Consider the following 21,445-nt stretch of genomic DNA (forward strand, 5'->3'; position numbering starts at 1 on the left):
AATTTTTAACGTGCGTGAAGTCGACCCCCACTTTGTCCTATCGACTTCAAACCTTCACCAATATTTTGGAACTCATTTGGAACTAATTGGAACCTGGTTTTCAGAACTTAGAACTTAATACTTTTCTCGGGAAAAATAATTTTCGGTTGGTGTGGGGGGGGGGGGGGGCAATGCCCACTTTGTCATATCGACTTCAAACCTTAATAATTAGTTTTCGACAAAATCTATTTTTTTATTTTGCTATAACTCAAAAACGAATCATTTTAAATACATGAAACTTTCACTAAATGTTTATATTAGCGGCATGTATTTGCGATTAAATTTTCAAAATATTTGTTTCGATTAACGTTTTTTTTTTTTATTAATGTCCTTGTTTTCTAGGAACGTAACCTTTACATTAAACGAGGACTTATTGTATTTTGTTAGTGATGTTTTATTTTTGTTTATCCGAACTTTCATTTTTCTACTACTGTGAGAAAATAAAAATACATGTTTTGTTTTCAAACGAGTGACTTCCAAAATATATATATAATATATCGCTTTTCGAATCGTGCAGATTATTCAAAACAGCGAATATATTTCACAGTACACCGGCATCTGCTCGTTTGCAAACAAAACGCGTCTTTTTGTTTTCTCACACTAGTAGAAAAATAAAGGCTCGGAAACGCCAAAAAGAAAAACATCACTAACAGAATATTCGGTACGAAACTGTAAATCAGAGTGCCGTCGTCGGTGTCTTCTCTTGTAGTTTTGTCATAATAACTGCAAATATAATGAAAACAAAATAAATAGAGATATCAATAACCACGATTATATTTTGTCTATTATTCTGATAATTTTTATTTTTATGATGACTATTATAATGTTGTTTTTTTGTCTAACAGTGAGTATTTTTTTATTTTTTACGATTGCTCTAATACCAAATCACTTTACAACGTTCTGGTTACTATTATATAATAACGAAAGAATTGATTAAAACTCGATTAATTTTTGACCATTTATACAGCAACAAGTTCCGGTTTTGTGTTTAACTGCACAAGTATTACGCGTATTTGCTAACTTTTGTGAAGTTTGTGCCGCCCCGCTATAATTTCAATATTATTTTGTTTTTATAAAATTATGAAGACTCGAAGATTTATTTCGCAGATTTCGTGATAGACAATCTAATTTTTTTCCAAACAGGTACGTTTTAATTGCATTTAAACGATTAAGCCGCGGTAGCCGTCTCGATTAAACATTTCAACCTTATACCTACAAACGTTTATTTTTATTTTTTTTTTTTTTTAACGATCTCGACAAACTACAGTCATCTAGACTTCGTATAAGAGACATTCCATTTAGGGAGCCTATTATTATATTAATGCCGCCTAGGACCCACCTCCGCATTGCCTACCTCTTCAGGTGTGACCGTACAACCAGCGTGTACGGCCATTATAATAATATCATGTAATATACAACACGCCCGCGGAACGTCTCGTACAATCTTATGTGGTAGCAAACTCGGTGGGCGCGTACGCTGTAACGTCTGCCCCGTAACAGTCTCATCCGTCACGGCGTACCTACTGTACCGCACCTGTAGTTGCGGGTGATGACGACGGTTCAGGCAGACGTCGCGTATAGCGTCAGCGACCAAACGATCGCGGCGATTACCCGGCGGCTGACTGATGGGGATAGGATCCGTGAGTTCGCCGTTATCTCTGACGGCCCGTCGGGTGCCATCACGACGTGTGAGCGGCGTACAACCGCTCCGCCGTTATGAAAGATCACCATCAACAATATTATGATGTTTAAAATTGTTATCATCTGATTATGTCAACGATCATAGTACGGCTGTATAGGAATCACGAAAATATAACAAATAATATAATATTAGTCGTTATGAATGAAGGAGGTAAAATTAAATGTAAAAATTGTATTTATGGATGTCTAATGAAATAAAATACGAAGTAAAATAACAGGCAATATATATATACAATGGCTAGTAAATGACTGCTATATAGATTTTAAAGTGAAAAATTGTTTTTAAAAAACTACATTTTATACATTATCGCGGGGTGAAGGAACACGTTTTGAACCTCAAAACTTTACAAGAATGATTGGCTGTATACGCGAGCATAAAACGTTAAAAGTCAATTTTATTTTTTTCATATGGGCCACGGTCACCTGTCGTGGGCTGTGAATGGTTTTTAAAAAAAAAACTAATTAAACGTTTTTTTAAGTGTGTAAGCTGTTTGCGATACTTCTACAGATAGTGTAGAATGTATATAGAATATATAAAGAAACGTCGCTCTCTCTTTTAAAGCAGTTTTATATTTCATTGTTTTTATTGTGGTCTGTTGTTGGAATCATTTTTGTTTGCTTTAAAATTTGGCACCCTTCACTATTTACTTTGTTTGTTTCGACTTAAAATATTTGTGTGCATATAAAATAAAATATTATTAAATTACAGAAATTTGAGGAGTAGAACGAACTAATAAATATAACTTCAAATCCGTATGGACCAGTTAAAAAATGTTTATAATTCATAGTAAAATGTCATTATTATTGATATGATTTATCAATATGTATTACTATTTGACAATATAAATAATTAACGTTAGGAAAAACTTTTTTCTTTAATTCAAGATCAATAACTATTTTCTACTGTAATGCTGTGTACTAAATCTTGCGCATAAACCAAGATTGAACTCTGCTTTATTTCAAAAACTTCAAAATGGTATATTTACCTACTGCCATGGATTCTCGATTATGTATTTACAAACTTATTTTATAAACCAATCTATACGTTGTAGTATTAATACTTAAACAAAACAATATAAAAAAATATTGTATTTACAAAAAAAATAAATTACAAATTATAATATCAATTAATCAACAACAGCCATTTTGAACTGATTTTTTTAATTATTAGGGTAATTATTTTAATATTATAACACATCTATCCTATAGTTGTGTATGACCGACAAAAATATAATACCAGTTTTAATCACTTATTCAATAATAACAAGCTTGGTGAGTATTTATAGCTTTTTTTAGATTGCTGTAAGATTACTCTGGTCCCATAGATACGAAACTGTTCATTAATAATTCCGTAGTGTTCTCTTATCATAATATTTTCTAAATCCAAACTGTCATTGAACCAAATTCAATAATTGAAATATTGAAAATCTTCTTGTCTAATTGTTCGAAAAAGAAATTCTTTTAATTTATTGATAATTAGTGACATCATTCTATTATTGTTAGGTAACTATAAATAATCATATAAAATATTATTCATTTGCATATTTAGTATTTTTATTGTTTTTTATTTTTAATTTTCATATTATCGAATAGTATTAAGTATAAACTATCGAGAAATACTGATTTATAAGTATAGGTATAGGTATATCACATATATTATTAATCATATCAAATATGAACAATATAAAAGTATTTTGAGTGGATATTTTTTTTCGTTGACATGGTTATAATATTAGTTAGGTAAGTATTTACGGTACTACAATTATAATCGGATTTGTATTAATATTATGCTTAATATGTATAATATGATTTAATAATGTATGCGATACTCGTATTATAGTAACATCAACAAATAATAATATATAGACCAAAATCGACTTTTGGAGAGAAATAAGTTGGTTTCGTATTTCAACAATTTTATAGCCAGGAACTGATACCAAACACACTTTAAGATATAAATTGGAAAAAAATTATGATGTATCTGTTTTGAAATAAAACTGACGTTTGCACTATTTTTCCATAACCTTGAACGTTTCCGAAGTGCCAAAATATCTTCCGAGTTTGCCCCCTCCAAAATTTTTGAAATACCCAAAGTGCCTAATGCGGTAAAGCCCTGGTGTAGTGTTTTCAGGTATAGTCCATTTGATTTCTGCAACGCTGCTAGCCCAAAACCACGAAACTGTTTTCCATGTGAATCTATGGCAAAAACAAAAAAACGCACATATTATCGTTAAATAGATGCAAAACTTTGAAACAAACGCGCTCATGATGGTCTTACTCGGTTTCCCAATTGGCGTCCGTAGCGACGACGTCCCATTTGAAATCATCCGTGAGCCGTTCAACTGTTAAAAACGTCATTTCCAACATGGGGTTGTTTCTAGGATTGCCGGAAACCTGGAGACGAGAAAAAAATGTAAACGACGATTGTGCTTAAGGAAATTGTAATTGTAAATATATCCCTCATCCAAGCCAAATATTTAATTCCTCATTGGGTTCAGGTTAAGTATAGATAATATTATATTATTCAATATAGTCATATTGCTACTTGTTATATTCAATGAAAACCGATCCAATAATATCCAATTCATCGATAGCTAAGAACATTTATCTGTTATAAGTGTAATATTTATTTCGTTTATAAGAAGTTGGTCAGTTTAAAATTTATTTTGAATATTTAATACTACGTATTAAAAACCTTATAGCGTAATATTTAAATTGTAGTTCCTAAAACGTCTAACCGTGAATAATAATTAATGATCATTATGACGGAAAATTAAGTCTAATTTATAATTTGATGTATACTGAGTCAATAATTAATAATTACATACATTTATAGTATCTTAGAATAATAGTATTAAGTATTTTCTAATTTGAATCTACAGTGAGTTATATATGAATCTAATAAAAGAAAACCAAAACAGATAAAAACAAAATTACACCGAGAACTCGGCAAATGATATATTGAAAAAAATCAAAATCTGTTTCAGTATTTTCTATTATCCTAGAACCATTCATTTCATTTCGAATGGTTTTAAGTGATGTTTTGTTACATTAATAAAATATAATGAAAAATGTTGACGTAATTTTATTATATATTTGTTTTAAAGTTTATAAGTTCAAGTAACAGGGAAGTCAACTAAATTTTTAAATTTTTATTATTTAAATAAGAATTTGAATACATTTTTGTTATATATTTATTTAAGTTTAGCTTGATTAAAAAATCCTTTAACACCCATATAATCTAAAATATGTGAAACTCTTTTTATGCTATAAATTTTGATGAAAGAAACTTAAGAAAGTTATTTTTTATTTTAAATAATCTATCTAATTGTTTTTAACAATTTGAATTCTATATAAGAGATGAACGTATGAACAATTTTAAATTTTAAATTTATCTTGTTCTGAAAGTCCGCAAGTACATTTTAATAAACCGTTTTATTACGATTTTAAAATGCTATTTATTCTTTATAAATTCTATGTGGTCAAAAAAATAATAATTTGGAGTCAAAATGAATACCAAGATTATTAATAGTATCTTTGTATTAATTAATTATTCGAGTAATAGCTACTTATGATGAGGAATTGAATTAAATGAGACATTAATAAAATTATTTTATACGTATACGTCATTTACAGTTATAATTCAAGTAAATTTTTTCGCAATAGTTTTATATTCTCTAACTTTTTTTTTACTTCCTTTGATATTTTTGCATCATTCGAGAACAGAGATATTAGGTATATTAGAACGAACAACATAATATATGTATGTAGGTCAACTTAACAACTATCGATGCATCAGAGTCTTGACAAAGATGTAAGCCTATTTTTGCGTCTATGCGACACCGTATTGTAGCAAACACTTAACCAATATCCGTATAATTCGTGACTCACAAATTTCGCTTTAACCGTTTGACCCCACCTGGCCGAGTACGGTGGTTGTTCGATGCAGTCTCCAAAGCTGTGTCGAGACGTCGGAGTGTCGTACATAGGAGACGGAAGTAGCGACCATACATCCGGTCTCAGATCGACCGGTTCAGGCCCGGGGCCCAATTTTTTGTTACCACTCAACAACGCCTTTGCCAGTTTTGAGTATTGTTTCAGGTAAATGGGCAACGTGTAAGGCCCGAACAACGTTGACGCACCTTCATAACGCTGTAGCTGTTTAATAATAATATGTTAAATTAATAATCATAGTGAACGAGCTTGTATGTTTTTATTTTCTAGTTAATCATAATATTAAATACTAAGTAAGCACTAAATACGATTCCTAGTTTTGTGAATTAAAATTTTTAATGCATATTTTTTTTTTTAATTTTTAGTACATTAGGTTTTACAATTTAATTGTAATATACTAATAGTTCATCTGTTAACTACACACACTACAGTGGTTTGTTATCAAACACGTATTTTATGTACATATTATACATTTCTAAATTGACTAGGAAGTATAAAATAATCCTATTTTAAAGGAATTTAATATAATATAGGTACCTATTAAACATTGTTATATACGCGTACAAAGCAACTTTATTAACACAGCACGCTCATTGTATTAGTACATTAGTTCATTTGTGTGTTTTTAGTGTTTGCTTAGGCGATTTTAAAATAGCACCATTCTAGTTTTACTATACAAAAATCAGAGATTTATATCTTTAAACGATTTATATAAGTCACAAAAAGTCTCTCTTAAGCGCATAAGTAATAAACTATAATGTTTAAATTCGTTTAAACGATAATCTAAAATTAATTAAACTTTTAATTAAGTTAAGTTTAATACTATAGATTTCCGTGTCATGAGTATATATAAAAAAATATATATATAATATAATCTACAGTGCGTACCTTGTATTCTTCGGGTGTGGTTATGTAATCACTATATGTATTGCAAAGTCCCGCGATTACTACAGTACACCAAGAGTTTTTGCAAAGGACATCGCGGATAGCTTTTCTCACGCGTCTCCCCGACATAGTTGTAAACTCGCCCGGGACACAAGCTATGACCAACTGTCCGATAACTGCTAATTGAGTGGAAACTATTTTCGGCGACCAAGCCAGCGGATAATTAAACTAAAACAAAAATACATCCGCAAAACTAGTATAACAGTCCAATGGCTGTTATAATATTATATATATTATATTTATAACATCGCCGTCGTATTCGGTTTTACTAACTTCTCCGGTCGATATTAAAATTGATTTTTCCTCGTGGCATTTAACTTGTTCTAGACTGGGCTTGGGCACGAAATTCGTCACTATATCCCAGAGGGGATTGTTCGAAGATTTGGAGCCGGCTTCGAACGAGAACAAGCCCGGTCCGTCGATGGTACCCGATGAAAACGTATGACCCATCGCGGGCTTACACCCCTTTCCTTTGATCGTCTGCCCTCTGGGCGTCGTATAATCTACTTCTTCCGTGGTCATGTCCACGAACTGGTGTATTGCATTAATTGGTCCTTTGATCTCGGTGATAGGTTCTCCGACCATCAGTTCCTGAAACAGATGTAATATAAAGTCATATACACGATTAGAGTTGAGGACTATTCTGCGAATAAATTATATGCATATTTAATTATTACGAATAAAACGAGTTCGTAATTAGTTTTTAATAATAGGTATTCAAGTAAATTACATCAATACCCATACCTATAGAAAAAAAATAAATAGATAAACTCACATATGCTCTGTCGAACAGTTGTTGGGCGATTATTCTAGTGCTCTCTTTCATGTCGTCGCCCGGTCCGGATGCCACGCACAGTTCGTTTGCGTCACACGAAGGCCCGGGAATATCGCAAGGTTTTCCCGATTTCTGGCACCGAGGACCTTTGATGTTGGGAGTCACGTCTCCCAGATTGGACGAAGCGAACGCCGCGACAAAACGTCCCTGTAAAACGACGCGTGTCATTTAAAAATAAAAATAAATTAATAATCGGCTCTATGCGCCCAGAACCTGCGAGTCGGCATCTCGACACTCACTTTGCCGATGAAACTTTCGGGGTTCATCTTTTGCTCGAACAACACCGACGCGTAGCCGACGTTGTCCGACGAAACGAGCCTGTTGGTGTTGTTCATGCTGGTCGCATGCACCGCGTACCAGTTGATCACGCCCAGCGGCATGCCCGACTCGCTCTCAAACCTCAGCTGTACCATGGTCTTGTCGACGTTATGTTCGTATCTACATCACGTTCGGTTCAAAAACGAAACGGGCCAGTTATTATCGTTAATATCATTACACTAGGTATACCTAAATAGTACATATTATTATTATACAGAGACGGATCCGGTTAGTGTGTTACTGCGGTTAGTATGATTATTCGTATTATATATTATACATATCTATCGACATTTAATAATGACATAAAAGTTGAATAGTTTCACCGAATTAAACAGGTACCTACAATAACACTATTACAATTTATCATGTAAATATAGTAAATTAAAGACCATATATTATAATATACTAATAGCCATGTGCATATTTTTTAACTAACACCATTTAGCATAAACCAATATTTATATAAAAAATTCTAAACCACGTTTATGGTTATGTGCAAATTGTTCTATTACGTATATTAATTAATAATTACTGTGTTAAAATTTTTAAATTTAATTCCCAGTGCACATTAAGCAAATAAGCCGAGTCATCATACCAGAACAGTTACTATATATAACTATAATAGAGAAACATAATTATCACTGATGTAGGTACTATTGTTAGACTGAAGAACTTCATTCTGAAAATTATTATTTTATAGAATTTTTATAAAAAAAACGCGTATACAATGAAAATGCTCCTATCCACCTTCCGTAGTAGTTGGTAAATTAGGCGCTTATATGAATATGATGTCCAACAGTAAACGCATATTACCTTCAAATATTATTTTCTACTAAAATGCTTAGTAAATAATAACAGCATACCATAAATATACTGATCAAATTTAACAGCAATATTACTATGCTACGTATCTGCGTATTGGTACCTACGAGTATAATATGATGCCATTGCATGACGTATAGTATGAAATAAAATACTACTTACTGCGCGCGTTCGGCTTCCGGATTTAATAAATATGACTGAGGACTTCTACTCATCGATATCCCATTTAGTTCACCTTTATTAATAAATATACGTCCGTAATCTAATTTGTCGTGGGCTCGTAGAATACTCTATTTATAAAAATCATCAGTGTAAGTATACAAAATCTTTTTTATGAAAATACCGCTTTAAAAATTATAAATGCCGTCTTTCCATAGATTTATAATTTATATTGATGTATTCAATTTTTCTAGTAACAATACTCACATCAAAGCCGAATCGTGACAAAAATCATTAATTTTTAGTACGCGCAAATCGAATACAGATATTATAACGAAAAATTCAAATTATTTTTTTTTTATTCAAGGTGTATATCAAAGGGAACGATAAAAATCAAGCAAAGTATGTTTTGTTTTTTCTTGAAATGTAAGCTACTTAAAAAACAAATATGAGTGCTTTACAAATACGCTTATGATAATCGAAATATTACTTGTTTTTATGTCAAACTTACCAATGTAATACCTTTTACTAAACAGTTTAAGGTTTGTTGAACATAACCCATTGTGCTCAGGTCAAACAGCATATGTAACATATAACCTCCCGGTGTAGAGTGTGTGTGCGTAGACGAAAGCATAAGGTTATTCGTGTCGTACAATCCTGGTAGCTTCTCGTTCAATTTTTTCAGTACCTTCAAATCGCATTCGTCGTTTGATTACATTGCAATATATTTCATCATCAATCAAACTATTACGACAGTATCATATTTAGTAGATTCTCGAATAGAAAAGGAAAACAGTTATTAAAGTAATCGAGTTGTTTTAATAAACATGACAAGAAATAGTAATAAATAGAATAATGAGATGTACTGCAAATATAAAATATATTTTTATTTTAAATACTTTTTGATACTAAGTGAAGCGATAAATTTCTTGGTTTTACAATATTGTGTGAGTTTTAATAAATATATATAAATATTTTATTTTTCATAAGTTTTAACGCAGTAAAAATGTTTCAATTTCAATTTAGAGTACCTACATGGCTTCTAGTAGGAAATTGATTCTATAATAGATACTTTTGTTTTCGGCGAAGTTTGCAAAAATGACAAAAATTATCAAAAAAAAATAAAATAAAATAAAATAAAAAACAAGAATTTTTAATTCGAAACCAAATTATCTATGTAATTCAGATTAATAAGGCTATAAAGTATATAGGAAATTGATAGCACAAAGTGTTAAATCAGGAAAGTGCGGTTTGGATGTAAACCATCATTATTGAACGAAATACAATACATCGAATACTATTTTAGTTAAAGCGAGTTTCGTACACTGTTTGAAATTAAAACAATTATGAACATTTGATATTTTGATTATGTATGTAGGTTGTATTTTAAAATATAAATGGCGTAATTTTACAAATAAAAAATAAACAAAAAATTCAAGTGATAAAAATGTAAATAAACTCTTTTAAGTTTTAATATATAATATCGAATAAAACATTATAATATTGAACAAAATTATAGGACATTTAATTTGTTTTTCGAATTTACTATAATGTACAAATTGCAAATCTACTGTATTATAATGTATAATAGTGTATGGCAATAATTAATATTACATTTTTAACTCACATCTTTCTTTATATGGTCTCCCATCATCGCAGAGTCGATGCTGACAAACGCTGTCCTAGATGTTGAATCTTCAATTAAAAATGCCCTAGAAAATTGTCGCAAATGAATTCCCTCTCCAGTTTGTTCCACTTTTCCGTACCCCAACTATACATAAACATCAAAATAATTAAATAATAAATATAATATTACATATCAACATTGATATTAGCGTATAATTAACGTATACATAATACATTATATAATATTAATAATATTATCATAATGTGCTATCGAAAATCGTATAAAACCTGTTCTAAAGTAAACAATTTCAAGATAATATTATACAATCAACAATTTAAATAAATTAGGATATATATATTATAATTATAAGTATATTAAACACAAGATATTATATTGCATAGTGATGATTATATTACAATCCAATAATTACGAATTATTTTTTAAGAGATTCGAAGACGAACAAATCACCGATGCCACTTCGTCGTAGTCGTTTTGGCATAAAATATTATTTTGTTATCAACCTACGTAAACTCGCTTTACAGTAAAAAAAATATAATATATATATATGCATGAAATGTATTTTGTTCTTGTTAGTTTTAACTTTTAATAAACAATCAATGCATTTTGTATACTCTATTGTCTCTATTAATCAATATATTAAAAATCGTTAATTTATTTTACGCAGTTACGCAGATTTTATACCTACTAATAAATTAACTATATATTTTTATGGCTCAGAATAACTTTTGTAATAACAACTAAAATTAAAAATTTCAGAAATAAGATTTTGAATAACTACATTATTCTTGAAAAAGAAGAGTGAAAATGATTGGTGAATCACTCATTATATAATGTATGTACACAAACATATTTTTTAACGTCGAAAATTATTGAAGAATATGAAATCTCTATGTAGTGCGTAATATCTATGGTATTTATAAACCAACTATAAGAATTAGAAAAACAAATAAACCAAATTTAATCACGATGAGTTTTCAATTTGTTATTCGATTATAATTTATAATATATGGGTTTTTAATTGCTTTGATATTTGATAACATGTATAAAATACACCTTTGCTAGTCATATTTTTTAGTGCAATTACAACCTTCTGTTTACTATAAGTAAATATAATTTATTTTTATTTCTGTGCTGCCTTTAAAACAATTAATTTTACGTTGTTTTCCTTTTCATTTCCGTCTCCAATAAATAATCCCCTTAAATTGTCTATTTACTCTTTACTCGAAAAATTACTCACTTAATTGGTAATGATTTACCCTTATTTATAAAATACACAATTTTTGAATTGTGTATTTGTGTATAAAGTACTACTCAGTATTTACTCCGATAAACAAATTATACAATTTTAACAATTTTAAATTCCTTTTAATTTTTGAACAATTGTATCCTATAATTATTATAACATTTTGTTTTTTTGCGTTTAACTGACTACTATAATAGTTGCAATTGTTTTCAATTTGTTTTTAAAATGACTTATTGTAACAATAATCACTACTTGAGTTTCCGGCGAAAAGGGTCATTTTTATAATTGCTTCAATTGTCGGTGTACAGATTGTTATAAAGTAAATGTAATTTGTTATTTTAGCAATACAGTTTCTTATGGTACATATAGTGACTATTATACAATTTTTATAAACATTAAAAATCAAAATAATACTCACAAAAGTAACACCTGCTGCAGGTCCAGTTACATCTGCAATTCCGATACCAATTTTGTACAATGAACGGGCTGTTGTGATCCATAACGAAAACACGAATATAAATCTAAGTTCTGAAAAAAAACAAAATCAATTAGTGTTAAATATTCATTAAACGTATAGATATTATAAATTTAGACTTTCAAGTAAAGGTCAAAGAATTAATAGTGTAGATAGATAGCTAATATTAAAATTGTATAGGCAAACTATTTATTTATTTATTTACAATTAGTATAAATAATAAATAACTGATAAACGTGTATATTAAATTATATTAAAAATAAATGTGGTTATTATTTTGGAAATAATATTTTTATTGCATAACACAAAGTTTGGGTTTGAGAGAAAAGTAATAAACATAAAAGAGCTTATAAAACGCTTCGTAAAATAATATTCATTAAAACTGTTAAATATTCATTAATTGTTTGGTTTGTTTTGAATACTTGAAGTTTAACCTCTATACGTTACATAATATATGATATAGATTTGAGTTAATTTACTTAAAGTTTTATTGTCTCATGTTTGAACTTTGAAGTAATTGAAAATAAATTATGTTCTGAGATTTTTTTTTTAATCTACAAGTATACAGTACTGTTGTATATTAGAAGTACAAAATTAGTTATTCTGTGTTATAGCTGGTAATTAAGTTTGACAGCATATCATATTTTTATACAGCAAAATATAAATTAAAATTAATTAGGCACACTTATTCGAATTTTAGATAAATCTTGTTTGATTGCAAATTTTTTACGTATTGATATTTTAATAAACATAATACATCAGACTTTAAATGTTTATGAGTATTAATTATTTATATTCTATACCCTATACATTAATAATAATATTTATAATTGTATTATTAGGTGTATTATCTTTATTAAAATTAAATAATTATATTATATGAATTAAATTTTTTGGTGGGGAACAATTTCTAGGTCATTTTAAGCGGGATAAATATATATGTATATATATAAATTAGTTTGCTTGGGTGTGTAATGTGTATGTGTATCATTGCATATCAGTGATTGTAATATTACAATGTATGAAAGGAATGAGATTTCAATCTTTTCGTTAAATTAATGTTTTATAATGACAGTTCAACAGGAAATATAGGTACATTATTATACACCATACACGCAATATATTACATTTATATATATATATATTATACACAATAAACACCTAAAAAATTACACAAAAGATCGTATATTATATTTAGTGATAGGTGATAGTTTTAAAGTGAAAACTCTAATACAGGGTGTCCCGTGCATGAGGATTTACCCATTGCGACATCTCCTGAAATAATAGAGATATCATAATTCTGGTTTTTTTTTTAAAATTGATATGGACAAGAAATACAAATATTCCATATTTTAATTTATTTTATTGTTTCGGTCAAAAAATTAGAAAACATATTTTTTTTATTTAATTATTTTAAAAATAAATTGAAGATAGCCATTTTTTAGTGTTCATATTTTTCTGAAAATATTGATGTTTCAACATTTTAATTTTATTGATCCCTTATTTTTAATATTTTTTTTAGTTTCAAAAAAAATTGCTAAATATTTAATACGGTAGTGGTAATCATTAAACGTGTAGCCCGCAAGCTCCGTAAGGCCGGCGAATGCTTTCAGTGTTTTTCTCGAAACTAAAAAAAATCAGATCAACAAAATTAAAACGTTGAAACGTCAATATTTTCAGAAAAATCAACTCTAAAAAGTGGCTATCTTCAATTTATTTTTAAAATAATTAGATAAAAAAATATTTCTTAACTTTTTTACCAAAACATTAAAATAAATTAAAACATGAAATATTTCTAGTTTTTGTCCTTGTGAATCTTATTAAAAAACCAGAATTATGGTATCTATATTATTTCAGGAGATATCGCAATGGATAAATCCTCACAAGACACCCTGTATATATCATTTAGATTAAATATTTTTTATATTAGACCTATTATACTCATTGTTAAATTATTAGTTAAATATTTTATATTTATACATAATACATCAAATAAATATTTAGAAAAATATTCTGTTTTAGATAGTATAATTAATAATATAGATTTTTGTTTAAAAATTAAAAGTTTAAAGTAAGTTAGTGTAAACCAATCGCAGAAAGTTAAAAAATTCAATATGAAATTTTAGAATTGTATATAATATACCTATCTCAAATTTTCCAATTAAATATATAAGTAGGTACTATAGTTTAAGTATCTATGTATTTTGTTCGATTTATGGATAATAGTACTGAAATAACAGCTATTGTAGTATTGTTTTACGATAATTACGTTTTCCTGACGAAAAATTTGTTAAAATTAAATTTTCTAGATAATAATAATATTTTTAGCATTCTTATAACACACACAAAAAAATAAAACATTAATTATTATCGTATTTGATTGCATAATAAATTGGCACACGTGTACATAATATCGATGGCATATTATAATATTATGATAATTTCCTATTTAACTATATGGACATTATTTTGGCTACATCAAATGTTTTAAAGTATAGAAAATTAATAAACTTGTCTAATAGTTGACAGAAAATGATTAAAAGAATGATCGATGAATTATGTTGAAAAAACTGTAAAGTGAAAAATTATCGACTGCTGCGATACCTACCAAATATAATTATGATTGAAAAATTATTGTTTATAATCTTGCAAGCTATGGTGATTATATCGACTTTAGGTACATCGAATCGTAGAAAACTATCGATCGACTACAATATGAATTATTATTATTTTAATACCATATTATAACTATGTTTTTATAAACATTACGATCTTAAATTATATATATATAAAAGTTTATTTTTTATTTCATTTATTAAACGTGTTTGTCTTTAATCACCATACTTATACTAATTTTTAATTTTCCTAATAAATTCAAAGTGATTAACTGTAGGAAAATTTTACATTTTTAAAAATATATAGATGACTAAATTTTAATATACTATACAGAACACGCTATTCCATGTGACATATTTAAAATTAAGATTATTTTTGTAAGTTCCATATAAAACATGTTTATAATTGAGTTTCATATTTAAATAAATAAATAAAATAAATTTCCAAAATATTCCCTTAGAAATTTCCCTAAAATTAAATTCCCGAAATTTAACATCACTACATCACTAGTGTGACTTATCATTTATACATAATATATTATAATATGTTAATAATAAATTGTATGATTCAGCACACATCACATTTGTCACTCCCTATTTTTCTTCATTAATGCAATTTTATTATTCGAAGTTAGATTTTTGAATTTTTAAATATGCTATTGTGGATTAAATTTTTAAATTCTTAAGATTGTTTGTACTAATTTAGAAGAAACATCTGCAAATATATGTTTTTCAAACGAGAAATCATTTTTTTTATTGTACAGTATTTAGTAGATATATTTTTTTAAACATTTAGAAATATCAGAATCAAAATTTAATTCACTAAAGGTTTTGAGTTATTTGTATACTAAGAACAACGGATTTGAAAATTTTAACGATTAATATTAATTAAAAAACATTAACAATTTATAGAAATGGTTCAAGTATAATAAATAGTAGATCTAATATTATAAATCTATTTCATATTTTTTATAAAAACAATTAATAACTTAGAAACTAATTAATTCGTTTTTAATAAGTTAAATAAAAATATTCAAAAAAAAATACCTACTAAATAATTTATAGCAAAAATGAAATAGTTTTAATTTGAAAAATAGAAGTTTGTATCTATAAAAGATACTCCTTAAGTAGTAAATAAAATCTTAAGAATTTTAAATATATGTTTAAAAACCAAGAAAAAGTATACCTATTTTTAAAACTTAAAAAAATAAACTAGAATTAAAATAAATTAGTATAATATATTATTATATTTTATATATCCAGTAATATTATAGTATGCAACTGCTCATAAGACGTATTCAATATTAAACATTTTAGTAAATATTATAGACATCCAGTGACTGCAATTATATTCATGATAATGTTTAATATTTTTTACAAAATAATTTTAGCAAATGTTACCAATTTGTTTTACATTAAAATATTTTTGAAAAATGTAATTCGGATTGTCAATTAAAACACGATGAGTACCTAATATATTTTTTGAAATTTAAAAATGATTGTTAGACAATTTTTTTTATTTATTATTAATTGTTTTTACATTTACTGCAACTATTACGTATGGAATTATTTAAAAATATATGCATTAAAAATATAATTTACAGTAATATCAATAATGTCATGGTTTATAGCGTTATTAAAATAATTTATTCAAGGTCTAAGCTTAGTTTTATACATTTTGTGTTACTAAGGTCTCTCAAAGCATTTAAGCATTTATAGTTCAATTGTTAAAATATTGTCAATAGCATTAACTAGTTACTTAGTAATGGACAATGCTATGATGTAATCGACTCACTCTGGAGTATTAAACCAAATATTGTTTTACTGCTCCGAAATGACACTAGCTGCCAAGTATATTATTATTTTGTACGGTGTTTGCACTTTTCACCCTACTTAATAGTATCTATATCCGTTCTCTTTAATCTTTTAAACTTCGACCAACATCGTCCATCCATAGTTCTCGAACCTTTTTCTATCTAACAAAAATTTCTTTAGTCTATTCATGTTATAATATTGTAATTTCCGATCTCTGAATAATAAATTCGCTATTTTTTTATCAGATAATAATGCTTATGAGTAAACACTGAAATATTTTTTATTTACAATGAAAATAATTCTAAAAGTGTAATAAAAAATTTAAATCAAACGAATAATGTACTTACAATTATTTTAGAAAACTTTAGATCAATATTTTTCTATGTTAAGTTGAATATAAAAATAAATAATGGTAAATTAATTACCATTACGGTTTATACATTTTGTATTGATTTATACTTAATTTAGCTAAATAAAATGATGGGTATGTTATTAATATTGTCATTAATATGTTATAAATATTGGCCTTTGCCAACATCCAATCAAAACTTAAATTAATTATACATATTGATTGAATTAAAATATAAAACAGTTAACAAATTGTAATCACTCTGAGAAATTGAAATCAAAATAATTATATATTAACTTTTAAAAGTACAAAGCTTATAGACACATAATCAACGTGAAATAAGATGAAAGCATTAAATCATTTTTGAATACTATGTCATTAAAAAGTTTTTGTATATAATGAAACACATTTAAGTACAATTATTTTACGTGATTAACAAATTAACGTTAACAAATTGGCGTTGAAAGAATCGTTACAAACATGTTATAATTTGTAGAATTCAACTTTAAGTTCTAAAAAATCTAAACCCTAATAAATTATAATTTACCATATTTAAATATATTCTATCTTTTATCATACTGGTTAGAAATCAAATGCTAAAATAAATGTACCTAAATATGTAATGACTAATTTTTAACAAATAAATGTCGACTATATAGGTACAGAAATACAGAATAATCACTAATTAATGTAATAATTTAAGTCATATTAATTCTAATACATAAGACGAGTTATATATTATTTATATTATATTTTAAATGTCATTATGGTCATTAATACCAAGGCAATGAATATAATAATAATATAGCTATTATATTATCAAACCACTTAAAATATTTTTTTTTAAATATATAGAATTTGATATTTCTAAATTAAAATTATATCAACTTGTAAAATATAAGCGATTTAAAACTGTATTTAGGAATACACATGATATGACTCTACAGAGATAATTTAATTTGAGAAAAATAAATTCCAATGTCCTTGTCCTTGTGATTTAAAGTATCCGTATGACGTTACACGTACGTATTAAATGAGTACCTCCTATGTATGTATTTATAAAAATAAACATACGTATATTCATGGTTATTTTATATTGAATGTAAATGTGCTTACGAAACATGACCATTTTGCACGATGAATTGGGTAGAAGACGATTTCATAGACTTCTGAAATGTTATTAAATTATGTCGATCGAATTTTCGGTTACAATTGTCACTACTTATTAAATATTTCACCTTAGTTTGAACTGATTGTTTTTTTTACTTAATTGCGTGTATTACTGACAGTAATTTACTGTCCATGTCGAATATTTGTCTACTTTTCACTAACTTATAGTATCGCAATTTACGGCCTTAACCTCTTCACAAAACCGGTTGTATAATATAAGAAATGTTTTCTTCGTAGGAATCATCGGCTAAATGTAGTTTTGTGTATAACATTCCGACACACATACACTATAATTTATTATACAATATATATATACTATACAGTACTATATATAGGTATAACATTTGACTCGTAAAGGTATCTTTTTTCAAATTTTAATATGACGATATTTATAGATACATCTAAGACAGATAAAAAAACGGTCTTCGGTAATTACTAATTTCCAAAATGAAGGTCGTTTGTCGATTTTACCGATGGAGAAGGATTTTTTTCATTTTTTTATTTCTAAGAAATTTTATAATATTAAAAACACTAATATAAAAATTAATAAATACTTTTAAAAACTAAAAGTTAAGTATATAAATAGTATATAAATTAGTAAATACTTATATTCAGTAGAAGATCTACTAATATATTGTAAACAGTTTTCTTTGATAAGCATTTAATAAAATAGTGTTTCAAAACGTATGCATTAATTATGTTTTGTGCTTAAAAACTAAGAATATCATATTCAGTCTTTTCTGAATTTTAAATCTTCGTGGTTTGAAAAAGTTTGACCAATTAACTTAAGTTACCATTACGTTTAATTCCCATTGAAAGAAAAAAACGTTATAATTAATATTGAGTCAAATTTAACTTACTTTACAAAGTTATTGTATATAATTAATTATATACCAGCTGGTAACCCATTTATTAAGCAACATTCATTTTTCTGAGTTGTTTATTGTTTATAAATTTCAAACTTAAAGCCGAGTAATACGAAATATGACAAATGGATCACCTGGTGAAGTTATAAAGTCTTAAATAACTTTGATAAATTAATTATGATAGAATTTAGTCAAACATCAGGTTTTATTTTTAAACATTCCAAACGCGGAAACTTTCTACAGTGTGGCTTAAACGTCGTATTTATTAAACCTAAATAATATTCATAGATTTGATTTTCGAATTATCTAATACAATAAATGTAGTTTAACGTTTTTGTTTTTGTTTAACCAAGGGCATATGACCGTTATAACAGATCGGAATTTGTGGTATAATATATGTTATGCCGGACGTTGAGAGCCAAGTGCTATTGGCGGCTAAAAGTTGATTGTATGGAACTAACAACCATAGAAATGTAGGTATAGGTCCGTGTCCTATTGTTCTAGCTTACTCTAAAATTAGGTAACTAATAATAAAATATAAAAGAAGAAAAAGTGCTTTAATCGACTTACCCATATCTCCGATAATTATTTTCTGCGGTAGGTAGTCCAGTTAAATATTCATGATTTCAATATATATTTTTTATTTATTATACAAGACGAGTATTACTATTTTTTTTTTTTCTATTGTCGAAATAGTCGTATTTTAAACACACAGCAGCAGTAACGTGTTTTAACGTCGACAGCTAGTTTTGATCTACCATAGCAGTGTCGGCCGGTGATCCGATGATCGATCGGTAGTCGAGTGTGCGAGGTCGACACCCCACTTACAAACACAACAGAACACACGTACACCAATCATGAATTAAACGGTTTGCGCCCATATCACCGATGACATGATGGATTCGTTTGATCCTTTGATATCGTTCGTAGTATACGTAGTTTATTAGTATTATGTAGTCGTATAGAAGTGTTTTTTTAAATACAGTTGAATGGCTTATAAATCACACATATTTAACTGTGACATATTTTACTTCAGTACTTTAGACTGTATTTTATGGATATCGTTGATCTGACCTTGTGATTTTCATTATTTTAAATTTATACCTACCTAAACTAATACTTTTTTTTACTATTTATAAACTATTCATTATAGTTTCATACAAAATATTATAATATACATTTTTACACGAATATTTACAGATCTAGTGCTCCCCCTCCCACCCCCCCCCAAAAAAAAATATTATCTAATTACTTATATGCATAATAAATATTACATATATATATATATAATATATCACAAGTAAATGTAGTTCCAGATTATACCTGACAAATTATGAACTCACATTTTTCGTCCAGTACAGAATAATAAATTTAACGATTGGTAAAATTACTACTATGGTGAGCGAATCCATTGAGTATTGAGTACTTATACCTATGAGCCCGCTATTGTTTCCTTTTGATTTTAAATTGTGTCAGCACTATATGAACAAACTATACATTGTGTTATTATTAAATTGCATAGTTTTGTATTGCATTATAAACTATAGTTATACATTGAAAATAAACAATATATTAAATTTAATATATGAGTATATTTATTTGCATAGAAATAATAAAAATCATATAATTTTGTATTGTTGATCAAATACATTCCGGTTGGTAAAATGATTTTTTTCTATTTAATATAAGAATCTATGAATCACGGTTCATCCATCGACGTATTCGTTGGATGATTCTCGAATTGTCCTTTTTTTTAAGTACCAACATTCAATGCATAGGAATCTTCCCTAAATGATTATTTGTATAATTTACAGTATGCTAGTAAAACCCAAATTGCTTGTACCTAAGATCTCCAAAACTCGGATAAAATTATTAATCCCGGTGGTTTAATCATATAAATCGTTTAAAACAATTAATATTTATGTACTTAATACCGAATCACCGACCAAATATCGCTAATACAATATTGCAAGACTAATAAATTGTCAGAAAAATTGCGCATGGACAAAATGTAGTCTCTGCATATAAAATCTAATAGTTTAAAATGTTTAATATAAATTACTCAAATGTACGTATTATTATAAATTATATTATATTATATTAATATTTAATTGTTACTATTGGAAATGTATATTGAAATTTGTTAACCCGGGCAACCCCTATTTTAGAGTTAGTGTAGGATTGCTGTATTTGATTTTACAAACATTTTTCGTATATTTTTATGGAAAAATCTTATCTTTCCCCGTGGTCAATTGCTGTAAATGAAATATCACACATATTTAAACAATGGTCGGAATTCTACGTCTCTACAACATGCTCCTATAAAGTAAAGTTAAATTCAATGTCGCTAATTGGAATGAGTAACATACTAAAATTATCGATTAGCGATAAGTGATAACAACTTTAATTGTGGAATATTTGAACAGAAAAATAATGAATGTATTCGCCAATTTAAAACTTGTCATGAAGCTGAAGAAGACAGATTTCGTCT

General features: G+C 27.3%; 1 protein-coding gene across 2 annotated transcripts; it reads right to left on the minus strand.

Annotated features, from left to right (window-relative positions):
• Window positions 1–2,814: 2,814 nt before the first annotated feature.
• LOC132929841 (neutral ceramidase) lies at window positions 2,815–19,721 on the minus strand. Of its 2 annotated transcripts, XM_060995442.1 has the most exons (12): window positions 19,525–19,721; window positions 12,083–12,192; window positions 10,401–10,544; window positions 9,285–9,461; window positions 8,777–8,904; window positions 7,714–7,912; window positions 7,415–7,621; window positions 6,913–7,230; window positions 6,583–6,807; window positions 5,632–5,898; window positions 4,019–4,134; window positions 2,815–3,936 (listed from the first exon to the last, which is right to left on the minus strand). In XM_060995442.1, exons 1-12 carry the CDS (start codon window positions 19,526–19,528, stop codon window positions 3,750–3,752), a joined length of 2,082 nt encoding a protein of 693 aa, XP_060851425.1. In that variant the 5' UTR covers window positions 19,529–19,721; the 3' UTR covers window positions 2,815–3,749. The 2 variants fall into 2 exon arrangements, with proteins under 2 accessions (XP_060851425.1, XP_060851426.1); XM_060995443.1 differs by lacking the exons at window positions 12,083–12,192; window positions 19,525–19,721 and having other exon boundaries at window positions 9,285–9,517; window positions 10,401–10,539.
• Between the last annotated feature and the right edge of the window lie 1,724 nt (window positions 19,722–21,445).

This window comes from Rhopalosiphum padi, chromosome 4 (genome assembly GCF_020882245.1).
Source record: "Rhopalosiphum padi isolate XX-2018 chromosome 4, ASM2088224v1, whole genome shotgun sequence".
NCBI classification, from domain to species: domain Eukaryota; kingdom Metazoa; phylum Arthropoda; class Insecta; order Hemiptera; family Aphididae; genus Rhopalosiphum; species Rhopalosiphum padi.